The 12,078-nt window shown below is 41.2% G+C and overlaps 1 protein-coding gene across 2 annotated transcripts in view; it reads right to left on the bottom strand.

The window, feature by feature from the left end:
* gabbr2 (gamma-aminobutyric acid (GABA) B receptor, 2) overlaps positions 1-12,078 on the bottom strand; it is a 168,088-nt gene that overhangs the window by 60,276 nt on the left and 95,734 nt on the right. For both annotated transcript variants that reach the window (XM_035183673.1, XM_035183672.2), the window contains 4 exons: positions 11,726-11,827; positions 6,652-6,717; positions 5,798-5,986; positions 4,978-5,220 (listed from right to left, as the gene is read on the bottom strand). In XM_035183673.1, the coding sequence (XP_035039564.1) occupies positions 4,978-5,220; positions 5,798-5,986; positions 6,652-6,717; positions 11,726-11,827 (600 nt within the window). The remainder of the gene's footprint in view (positions 1-4,977; positions 5,221-5,797; positions 5,987-6,651; positions 6,718-11,725; positions 11,828-12,078) is intronic.

Here is a 12,078-nt window from a genome sequence, read left to right as displayed (position 1 = left end):
CAATATCGCATCGCCATAGTCAAATCAAATTCGGCTTGTGTCGCCTTATCTTCCACCACGTAGTCCCATTTTTTCTCTCTGTCTAGTTCTATTTTGCTTCTCCATGTACCTCTTACTGCCCTCTCTCCCTTTTCTTCTTCCAAGACTGTTCAATTCATTCAGCCCATCATCTGCATACAGTGCTTCTTAATTACACATTTAACTGAGCTCATTTTTATTACTGGCTGGATAACAAAACAGCTGAGAGCAGATCAATCATTTAAGAGCTGAATTGACGGACAGACAGGTAGACAAATGGATAGATATGTAAATAGATACACTGAAAAAAGAAAACTGTTTATCAAGTTGAAACACTTCAATGGTCAAAACACAAATGAAGTTCTTTTCAAACTTTATTTTGAAAAGACTTAGAAAAGACAATTGAAGTGATGTTTTTTACATTGGTATACAATTTTCATTTTTCTGCATAGATACATAGATACATATATATAGACATACACACAGTATGCACACAAGCAGATAGTCACAAACACTCAAAATACAAAAGCATTTACACATATGAACACATACAGACAGACGGACGGACGGACGGATAGATAGAGAGATAGATGGATAGATAGATGGATAGATGGATGGATAGATGGATAGATAGATGGATAGAGAGCAGTTCATTTGCATTGCATTTTTAAAAGAGAGCTTATGGGGAAATACAGGGAAGGAAGCTGGTGAGCCAGATTTGCCTCAAAAAGATGTCAAGCTTTGAAGTAGCAGAGCAGGATCCCACCCCTCTGTTTGAATCCCAGTCTTTGTGTGGCATCTTTGATGTGTATATGCATGTGTGTCTATGTGTATGCACTTAATATGTTGTCGTATTATTCCTATGTGCATGCATGGGTCCCAGGTGATGTTTGTACGCACAGAGCTTCCTCGTTGTGAGACACGCCTCTGCTACGACTCGTACACCACAGTGTCAGTCTGAACGCTAATAAGTTCCTTTCCTCACACACTGCTTCTGCAATACACAATGCAATTATGCCTTAAGTGTAAGTAGGCCACAATGCAGTGCACCCCGGGTCAGCTCTTTATGTACTACGTTCAGTTAACGGTGGTGTGTGAACAGGGTCAAAAACTGTGGGTTGAAAGTAAGGGAACTTGACTTGAACCCTTGACTGACTGTGAGTGTCTGTATCCAGGTTTCTAGAGTAGCTGCACCATCGCACTCTCGCTGTGCATTAGCATCGCCACCATCATTACCCTTTACATCAGCAGTAGTGGAGCAATCGCAAACCTTATTGAAATGGTGTGTAGTTATTTTGACAGCCCCAATTTGTTCTCTCAAGTGTAAACACAGTTCGGAGAACATGCCAAGCAGATCAAACATATGCAGAGGCAGCAGAGGCGCTGACATTCTTAATTGGAGATAAATGTCGGTGGTACAAAGATTAAATTAACCTCTGTTGACCAAAAGGGAAGTAAATTACCCCAAAGGCTGTGCTACGCTCGTCTGCAGCCTCACCGGAGTGTGCTGACACAGAATGGTGTCCCTTTTCTATTTAAAGGGTGTTCAGACCTGTTTTCAGTGCTGGCTGGCGGAGCAATCGCTGAGTCTACACGTGTGTATGTGTCTGTGTGTGTCAGAGACTGTATCTTTCTGAGGTGAGATGGGGAAGGCGGCCAGGTATCACTTTGTCTGTGGAGGTGAGAATACTGTCAGTGACAAGGGTGCTGGGGTCAAATGAGATGTCGCTCTGTGGACTGCAGGTGTTACATCCTCTGGGGTTTGAGATAGGAAAGCAGTGGATGTGAGTGTACACACACGTGCACACGCACCGTACATACACATTAACAGAGAATAAAAAAAACAGATGCACACAACTCTACCCCTGCGTCTCGCCTCAGTGAGTCTGTTTGAGGTGACTGTCAAGCCCAAGGCTGTGCTACTCACCATTACCCAGAATGATACTGATACAAACACAGTGACCGCTGACCACAGACAAAACAGCAAATTAAACCGAAACTCACACACGTATCATGCCCCAATCACAACCCTGTTGTGTCTTTTCCCATCCTGCCCTCCCTGGTGAATTCCAGCGTACATCGTCCTGTGGTTGTAGCAGCTATCTGCACTCTAACCCTCCCTCCCAAGCTAATGTCAGCCTTCTCCGTAGCCCCTGACAGCAGTCGGATCAATACTGTGGAGCCCTTGATGATCACTCTCCTGCTGCTCCAGCTGCCTCCACCGCTGATTCAGCAGCAGGACTCAGATCAGCACAGAACAGAACTGGTGTGATCCCACAAAAACATTTGTGTTTGTGTACACAGCAAACACACAGCATAAAATCGTGACATCAGGAAAGACACGAGGCTCAAGTCATGGTATTTTCCAGTATGAGGCATGTGTATCAGGCACACATGCACATAAAACATTTAAACCGCGGATAAACAGTAAGATTTTGCGGTTTCCCTGGTGCTTGAACAGGGATTAATTTTATTGGAAGCCCAGCAGAAGTTATTGCAGTTCGCAAGGAAACCAAGCGAACTGTGTAATAGCTGCTTTAGAAATCTGACTTCGAAAATAGCATGAAAGACGTGTGCAGCGTGGAAAGGAAATTGCTTTCCTATGTCTTTGTTCGTCATGTGTGGGCAGAAGTTTCTATGTGCTTAGTGTGTGTGTTGCATAAGGGAACGCGTTTGATCTCATTTCATGTAATCCCTTAAAAGACCAGCTATAAGAGAAGACAGATGTCAAATCACTTGGTACAAAGATGCATTTAATGATATTGCTATGCTGTTGTCTTCAAACATGATTGTTTACCACATACACAATATTTATTGCTCAGATTTTTCTAATTCTTCTGAGGATTGTGGTTCTGAAAAGAAAAAATTGATTTAGCTGCTGAAAACAATCTTCTGTATTTTCTTTCCCTGTGTGCAGATTGACTACTCTGAAGATTTCCACATGACCTGTAACCAGGTCCATTTCATATTAAAACATTATTTGGCAGAATATGTCTTACAGGGACATTTTTTTATGAACAAAATTGAGTTGGTATCTACTTTTAAATACCTTGGGTTCTTCTTGATGACCAGGAAAATATTCACTTACAAAAAAGCTGAAGCTCTTGTTAAGACAAGAGAAAAAAGTCCTGTTTTCTTTCTGTGCGGAATTGTTGGAATCTACATTTGTACCTGTTTCTAAATGGGACTAAAGAGTTTAAATAAAGGCTAACAAATAAATAAAACTAAATCATATTTATTTTCAATTCATTTTCAAGTGGCTGATATTTTCTTACTCATAAATCGGGACTTCGATGATGGCTCCTTGATATCATAAGTAACCAAGTATATTAAAGTGCTGTCCTTAAGTGCAATGTAACACCATCTCACTTAAGTTCTTTAATTCGATAAACCTTTCTAATTTTCGTGCTACATTCACATTAAAAGGGGTCCTACCTCATAATGAGCAGTGCATCGGACGACTACAGCAAATCATTTGTTTTTCATCAATAAAACACAAGTATTATTACGTGATATCACTAAGTATTCTTGCGTAAAAAGGATTTGAGTCCTTGTTCCAGCACTGATGGCTGCATATGTAGAACCAATAAGAGTCAATACATATATAAACCGGAGGGGGTTAAGAATGCTTTTCTATTCAAGATGCTTCATAGCCCAGGATGACTTCAACATCTTTTGTGTGCCTGGAGTAAAAAAAGAAATGTATAGTAACACGGTCATCAATATTCATGCACTGCTTTTCTTCCCCTGCTTTTCTCAGGAAAGTCTCAATGTCGGCCTGGTGCTGATCAGCATCCCTGAGTGGGTCTGTGCTGAGGCAAGTGAGAGTAAAGGGGCTGAGGAATGAGGACCCCGAGGATTTGGTAGAGAACTGCATTCCACATACAATATACTACTTCCAGGGGCATCAGCCTCCCAAGGGTCTCGCAATCATTCCAGTCAGTAGCCTGTGCTGATTTTCATCAAGGCTATTTGCTCTTTCTCCCTCATTCTGCTGACACCTATACAGTAAATAATTCTGTATCGCTGTCTGTCTGTTGTGAAGCACCAGCACTTTATTTTCTCAGAATTGGTGAATAAGCAAAATATGAGCAAAAATCATTTGACAGTTTCACTGTTAATTTTGAGTATAGCCGTTTCTTTTTTTATCCTCAGTTGCATTGTTTAGTAAATTTATTAGCAAACACAGATATGTTGATGGTATAATATGGGTAATGTTCCTCTGTATAATAGGGGCCTGCATGCTTAATGGCAGTCGAGGCTGGGAGCAGCGAGGCATCCTCTAAAAATGGAGTGGCCTTTACAGGGGAACAAGAGATATCCTCGAATAGCTCAATGGGAAGTGAGAGTGAGAACGCGCACACACACACACGCACGCACGCACACACACACACACACACACACACACACACACACACACACAGAGAGAGAGAGAGAGAGCTTGCAGCTAGCATAACCACCAGGATCAATCTTGAATGCAATGGAGCGAGTAGCAACACCTACTCATTACAATCACTTTAGGCGTCATACAAAGACCAGGATGTATGAGACCCCCCTCCTCTGCTCTGAAAACATGCTTCCTTTAGGAGTAATAATTAATACCTTAATCTGACATTGACCCAGTCCATATAAACAGCACACATTTTACCAAAGATGTATATGCATAAACACAAGAGTGAAGGAACTACTCAACCCACAAGGAGGCCATCACTAACAACAACACTCTAATACATGACCTGCTTTTCAGCGCTCCTCATACTAAAAAACTGCAGTAGTACACATTTCCATTATAACGGCAAGTAATCCCTATTTAGAGACATTGATATTGCATCTGTCAGTTGATATCACACAGACTTGTGGCTTGTACAGGGTCATATCACATTGTCACACTCTCGAAGCTTGTGGTGGGTCTACTTTGGATGGTTAAAATATGATGGCTATGTATTTTTTGTATCTTACCGTAACACCGAAGAAGTTGGTCTCGTTCATGACGTCCAGCACCAACTTTCCCACTTCGCGGTCATCGACGGTGAAGTTGTGGTAGGTGTTCTGCCGCTGCTTTATCCGCAGCAGCTCCATCACTCGAGTGAAGGTTCTTGCAATGACCCAGATCCCGTCGTAGGCGAAGCCGTGAAACTTACTGGCCTCCACACCTTTCTGCTGCAGCTCTCGGCTGTACTCCCTCTCGTACTCCTTAGGGGTCTGCAAGAAAGATTAAAGAGGGGGAATCAGGTTGAGAAAATGTGCACCTCCAAAATACATGTTCTTTTTCTGGAGGAAAACATTAATGTTGAGTTGTTTCGAATACATCACTATTGGCGTAACTTGGCTGAAGGGAAGGAATTATTTTCCACACAATTTGAGATTCCATTCCAGTTACTGGAAATACGTCTGTTTTGGGGATCAATGCACCTTTACTTGTAGTGCAGTGTGAAAACAAACCCTATGATTGATTTTGTTGGAAATCTCTGGTTCAGAAACATGCATCTAAGATGTCTTTTGGCCAAGATTTTTTTCTAGTGTTGCCAAAGGTGTGTTACAGTCATTGAAAAATGTACAAAAACTTTCTGTTACAACCATCTCTGGTCTAAAAAAGAAAAAACTGGGGAAACTAACACCTTCAGAAACAGAGTATATGTTTCACGCACTTAGTTTATTCTCCTCAGTCTGTTATTGCGTACCATAGACTCATAGTATAAATACCACAGTGTATTTGAGATGTTTCTTCCTTATTTGAATTAAATGTTCGAGTTAAACTACAGTGGGTGATATTACTCACCCTGTCCGAGATGCCCTTGATTTGCCGAGCGCTGAGCGGCTCAAAGTCCACGCTGATGTATCCCTCCATGGCTGTGAGCAGCTTCTTGGTGGTGCAGTTGGTGCTGTTGGCCTGCTCCCACCAGTTGCCCTGGTACCAGCCGGGGATAATCCACTGGTATTTACTGCCGAACATGTTCAAGTTATAGGCCTGTGGAGGGGATGTAGAGGGAAAAATAGGTTGAAGCAATGTTACAGATAGTGTGGATCTAGTGCCAAACAAATTTGGAAAATTACAGTTAAATCTTACACTGAGCTCCAAAGGTAAAATATAAAAAACCTGACCAAAACATCTGAAGTAATGTGAAGCCAAACATTTAGGTGTGAAATGTACCTGGGCCTAATTCTACCAGGGTAAGATTAGTTTAAGCCTGAAGCTTGAAGAGATCCGTCTGGCAAACTCCTTAACACACATTTTTGTAGGTGTGCTTTCTCTGGACATGGGGTCTGATACCACCTCTTTATTTTTATTTATTTACTTTTGAGATAGTTCTGATCTAACTATTTCAATTATTTTATATTTGATTTCTTTTGTTTTTACTCTTTTCTTATTTGTAACATTGACATTTTTGTATTTGAACTCCAATTCTGTGTGATATTGAAAGGTGCTTTTGTTTCCTATTGTTTGCCTTCAATTGTTTCATTTGAACGGTGTAAGAGTGTTTTGAAAGATTCTTAGAAATCAGGTTTATTGTAATTCCAGACAGACTCCAGACAAAGCAGTATAAAGACAGATGACACTAATAGAGAGGATTAATAGAAAAGTTGATTCAATATAACGCCTTTAATCAGAATGAGTGTAGACTGAGGACTTACACAGCAGAAGACTTTAGCGGCCAAGTTCTCGTCAAACTGGCCAATGATGATTCTCACATCACTGTCCTGAAATTACAAAGAATAAGGGTTCAATGCACAGTTTTTATAATAACACACTTTTGTGACCCCGTGGCTTTACAGTAATGATGCAATAAATGCTATACATTTCTATCAATGGAGGTATTCTGCTCTTTACCAGGGAACTGCACTTCAGTCAATAGTCATTTGAAAAAAAAAAAAAAAAAGTATCTGCCCCAGGATCTGTTTCCATGTTTGTGATGCTGACTCTTATATTCTGCAACATTTCACTTTAATGACAAGCGGACATATAGTCTGACATGTGTGTGCTGTATTTTCATCAGCAGCTACACAGTTTAGTGGCTGAGAGACCAAGGTTTACATCAAGTCGCAAAGAGTTGATCCATTACAAAAGAGACATTGGTGTCAGCGGGCAGACTTGCGGTCCTGGCCAACCAGGCTGGAGAGCAGACATTTACATGGGGATTCAGAGCACACGGCCTTCTGATTGACTCGGTAAATAATTCAGTTTGCCCGCGTAGAAGAGCCGCATGTTGCATTGCAGTGGAGATAAAAGATCAGGCTCTGGGGCCAACAGTCTGTCATTCAGTGTGTAAATGCATATGTATAGTAGAAACACAAAGCACAGGCCTACACACAAAAGTTATTCACAACAGCAGATGATCACAAACACTCAAAACAAAAATGCATATACACAAGTGCGGATGGATGGATAGATTGATAGATAGATGGATGGATAGTCTTCAGCAGCTCTAAGGTGACTTTCATCACAAACCATCTCCAGTCTATAGACTCCTGCTTATGGCAACTCACATACACACTGACACAATGATCCCTGCTCATTGAAAGCCAAGCAGCTCAGTCAAAATAGCCAATACCATGTTTTCCCACTGCTGTGGCAGCGTCACAATGTGTATGTGTGTAGATAAGCAGGAGGGGCAGGTAACTCTGAACTTCACTCGTGTTTTGTTTGTGTGTGCGTATGTGTGTGTTTGTGTGTGCATGCGCGCATGCACGGGTGCCAGTGGCAACTCAATAACCCGGCTCTTCCCTGGAGGAGAGGCACTTAACCCAAATGACTCCAGTTATAGCTGGGGACCATAGCCTCTGTATAAATTCTGGCCTGCCGAGTAATAACATGAAAACACTGCGTAGTTGTGGGCAAGGACATGGGTGTTGTGTTTGTACACTGCGGACAGACTGAAACATTACAGGGCCCCAAATTACCTTTGTTGCTCGAGCTTTTATATAATTATAATAATTGTTCTTACAGACTTTTTTTCATCCGTGTTAGGATTGTTTGTAACTTTATCATCATTAATATGTGATAATTGTTTTGATAATATTGAACCTCATAAGCCCAATCTACACTGTCTTATTATAACACACAAACACTGTACTAATGATCGTCTTTTATGAGCTTGTGGGAGATGTGATTTGTAGACTGGCCGGTATATTACTCCCCCTCGCATCTGTTTGTGATGATTACTGTGCATCGAGTGAGCTCGCAGGATATGTGTTTGTGTGCAGTTGATCGCTAATTGATCCTGGGCTAGCAATAAATGTCACACACGCTATTATGACTACACATCTGGCATTGATATCTGAAACTGAATTAACAGGCTGCTGCTTTCAAAATAGAAGTCAATAAAATGAGGTCATTGTGCAACAAAACAATTGAAGCATTCCTGAACTTGAGACCCAACTCTCGTTAAAGTAGAAGTAACTCGAAAACAGACTGTAAAGTGTTCGGCAACTCAGACCTAGAATTTGGTCTGGATTAGTGCTTAGCTGGATCTGAGGGGGTCTGAGTGTTCGGCTAACGCATGGGACTCACAAATTGAACCTATGTGGGGATTTAGACGAGCAGAGGTGTTTTATCAGTTTGAAAAGAAAGTCGGAAAACCACTGTGGTCCACCCTGTTCTGGTGATATCATCAATAACAGAGCATATGAAATGGACAAACTTATAAAGATAATGTCGATGCACACCATTTTTCTGAAGCTGCTTCACAGGGCAGTGTAGCATACACAGTTATTCTGTATTAACGAGAACATTTTTAAGTTTTGCTTACAGACAGAGTTGTGTTACAGCTTAAACTCTAAGGCCGGACTATTGGCACTGAGTGAAACAACTTTATGAGCAATAGGGCGAGCACAACAGAGAGCATGCGGTGAATAGCACTGCAACTGAGCAATTCCCTTATGTTACTATGAGAAGTGTAAACTTGTTGTTTGGTTCATTATGAGACTGTGGTGGGACACATTAGAAGATAATGGGCCACCACAGTCTAGTTAATTAATAGGAAACACTGCTTTGATGTGACGAGACAGGGCGTGAGCCTTGGCGGAGGTGCACTCTCTGACTGCCCTACTTGTATTATCCTGTCAAAAATAAAGGACCTATTGCAGCGTTTTAAAAGAGGTTGTGGATAAACTGTAGGTGCTCTGCTTAACACTTTGCATCAATACGCAAAGGTAATGGAAAAATAATTATACAAAATAAATCAAAGGTTAAATTATGAATCCAATGGCTTCTGTGTAAATTTATACCTATAAAATTATACCACCACAAATACATTCACAACCCAGGAGACAAGATGGAATCATAAATACAAAGCTGTTTTTTATTGTGTAGCTAAATGGGGGAAACAATGTTAGTTTTTTGATTCTGCCATATGTTTGAGTGTAGACCTGACAGTACTACATGCATGATGGGGCCTGTGCTGTATTAGTGAGGCACAGCATGTCTGAAGAGACATAGACCATCTCCTGCGACATCATATCAGGGAGGAGTCCTGAATGTATAATCAATAATTAAGTTGTGATAAATAATAAAGTGTTCTGGTCTTGATTTAGAGTTTTAATTTATTTATTTTTTCCTCATGTGGTTCCTAAACTGTCCGTCTCAAAAATGTATCTGCTAGCATTGTTGTTTTATGTACAAACTGAAAAAGACAGAATTTGTACTGACTACTAAGAATAGAAGGCAAGTGTGGGTGTATGTGTGTGAACGGAAAGGAACGCAGGCCTTTTTTCTTCTGATCTCTGATATTTTGTCATCTTGTCCAGTGACAAACAGAGAACAAGAGATGATGATGATGATGATGATGATGATGAAAGAGCAGAGAGAGAAATGTAGAGGGCTGCTTCGATGCCCTGCAGGAGCGCTGTGTGTCTGTAGAAGCAGGAAATATCACAGAAGCGAGTGAGGGCTCTATTTGTGGATCACACGGTGACGCAATAGCCCCCCCCCCCGTCCCCCACACACGCTCACGCATACAGAATCGAACACACAATGGTGTACCAAAAAAGCGTAAATCTGTGTCACCCTCTACCTCATCATATTTTGTAACATTTTGGGAGACGGCGAACCGCTGTTGTTGGATGAGCGAGAAACGGACCATATGGGTGTCACAGTGCGCCCCTCCCACCCCCAGCCAATCCAAACGCTCTGAAAAGCTTCTGAGCTTCTGTGATTTGCATATTTAGAGTTGATCAAGGAGGGATGGTGTCAGCTTAAAATGTCAGCCCTCAACGTGCAGGGTTCTACATATATTTTAGGAGAAACAGATTATCTTCCTGTTCCTTCGCTGTTCTCCTCGTCTCACTGTTGCAGAAGTCACATCTTGCAATCACAAAACCAGACCTGTTATTTAGCCTTCACCATTATCTCCTCTTCCAGCAACTTTTCTCTCAGTGTGAGATGTATAACACAGACAATCAGTCCTACGACTAACTGTAGCACTGAGACACGGACTACGTTTACATGGACACCAACATTCCAATATAAACCGGCTTCAGGCATTAGTCTTAATTAGATACTGTCATGTAAACAGCATTTTGTTGTTATATTAACCCGAATAAAGTACTTGGAATAAGTAATAATCATTTCAAGACATGTGGACTATTCCAACCTTATGTCACATCATGTACACATGTACAAATTGCATTATAAGGTCCTATTGGAGTTTTAACAGCATTTTGTGCCATCAAAATACGACAGTTAAAAACTGCCTTGGGTGTAAACATCCATCTATTATCTATAACACTTCCTTTGATGATCGAGGGGGAGCTGCAGCCAATCCCAGCGGATATTGGGTGAGAAGCGGGGAATGGGTGTAAACAAGAGGGGAAAGTAAAAAGGAGTTAGTAAGAGAAAGCCCAAAATGGTATAAGATAGCCTCGTACATTAAACTATTTCAGGTTGAGGTTTTATATCTGACGGAATAATGTGGGACATAACGGTGTGAGTAATAATTGGGCTAGGCTTTGTAACATGTTAACGGGAATGTGAATGGTGTATTCTATTAGCAACTCATGTAAACATCATAATCAAAATAATTTGAATAAGGTTTATAGTTGGAATATTGGTCTCCTTGTAAAAATGCTCTTTATATAAAAACTGCATCTCTGAATGCATCGTTTGGATAATTCAGCCATCACACTTGACTTGACAGCATTCACAGCTGAAATTCATACAATTTTTTAAATTTCATCTTAGCAAAGTCTCTTTAAATGTAAAGGTTCTCGTATGCAGGAAGATGTACAAGTCTGATGTGTCAGTATCGGCCTGATAACAGTCTTATTACATTCTGTCTCATGTGAGAGAAGAGGAAAGGGAAGGGGGAAACGAGAAACCCAGTTTGCATTGCGTGTATGTGAATTCATATGCTTAAATGCCCATCAAACATCCATTAGTCAGAGCAGGTCATTAGAGGTCACTGTGCAGACCCCCCCCAGCCATTACAGTGTCCTCATTAGGGCTCCACTGGTCTCATTGAGAATTTCCCTACTCTGCTTAGTCAAAGTAAGTGGCAATTCTTGGATAAATTATTCATCCTGCAGCATTTGCTTTGAATGGCATCGACTCACACACAAATACAATATCAAAATAAATTATGACTAAAATCAAAATCCATGGGGCCCTCGTAATTTAATGAGTATTATCTGAATGAGACTGACCTTGGCTTATTGTATTTTTTTTATCATTTAGACTGATAGAATTGCAAAGTGCCGGAGCTGGATCACTTACCTTGAGCTTCTTGACATTGACACAGGGGTCGTTGGAGAAACTCTCTGTATCTGCGATCTGAATGTTTCCCTTCTCCAGCTCATTAGTCAGGTCGTTCCTCACCTGAGAGAACCGGAGGAGAGAAAGGAAGGAAACACATGAGCACAGAGGAAACACATGAGCACGGGCGATGATTAACAATGTGAGTTGCTCCTTCTATTTATTATCCAAACCCATTCATATTTCTTAGCAGAAGTGTGACGGCACAGCCTTGTCTTAACTACTACTGGACTATTGGTCAGTTCGGAGGGTCACAGGGTGGGATTGGTGGAGCATTAACCTCCATGAGAGACATCTACCTACAGAACGTCTTT

This window comes from Hippoglossus stenolepis, chromosome 17, assembly GCF_022539355.2.
Source record: "Hippoglossus stenolepis isolate QCI-W04-F060 chromosome 17, HSTE1.2, whole genome shotgun sequence".
Classification (NCBI taxonomy): Eukaryota; Metazoa; Chordata; class Actinopteri; order Pleuronectiformes; family Pleuronectidae; genus Hippoglossus; species Hippoglossus stenolepis.
This window is presented reverse-complemented; position numbering and strand designations above follow the sequence as displayed.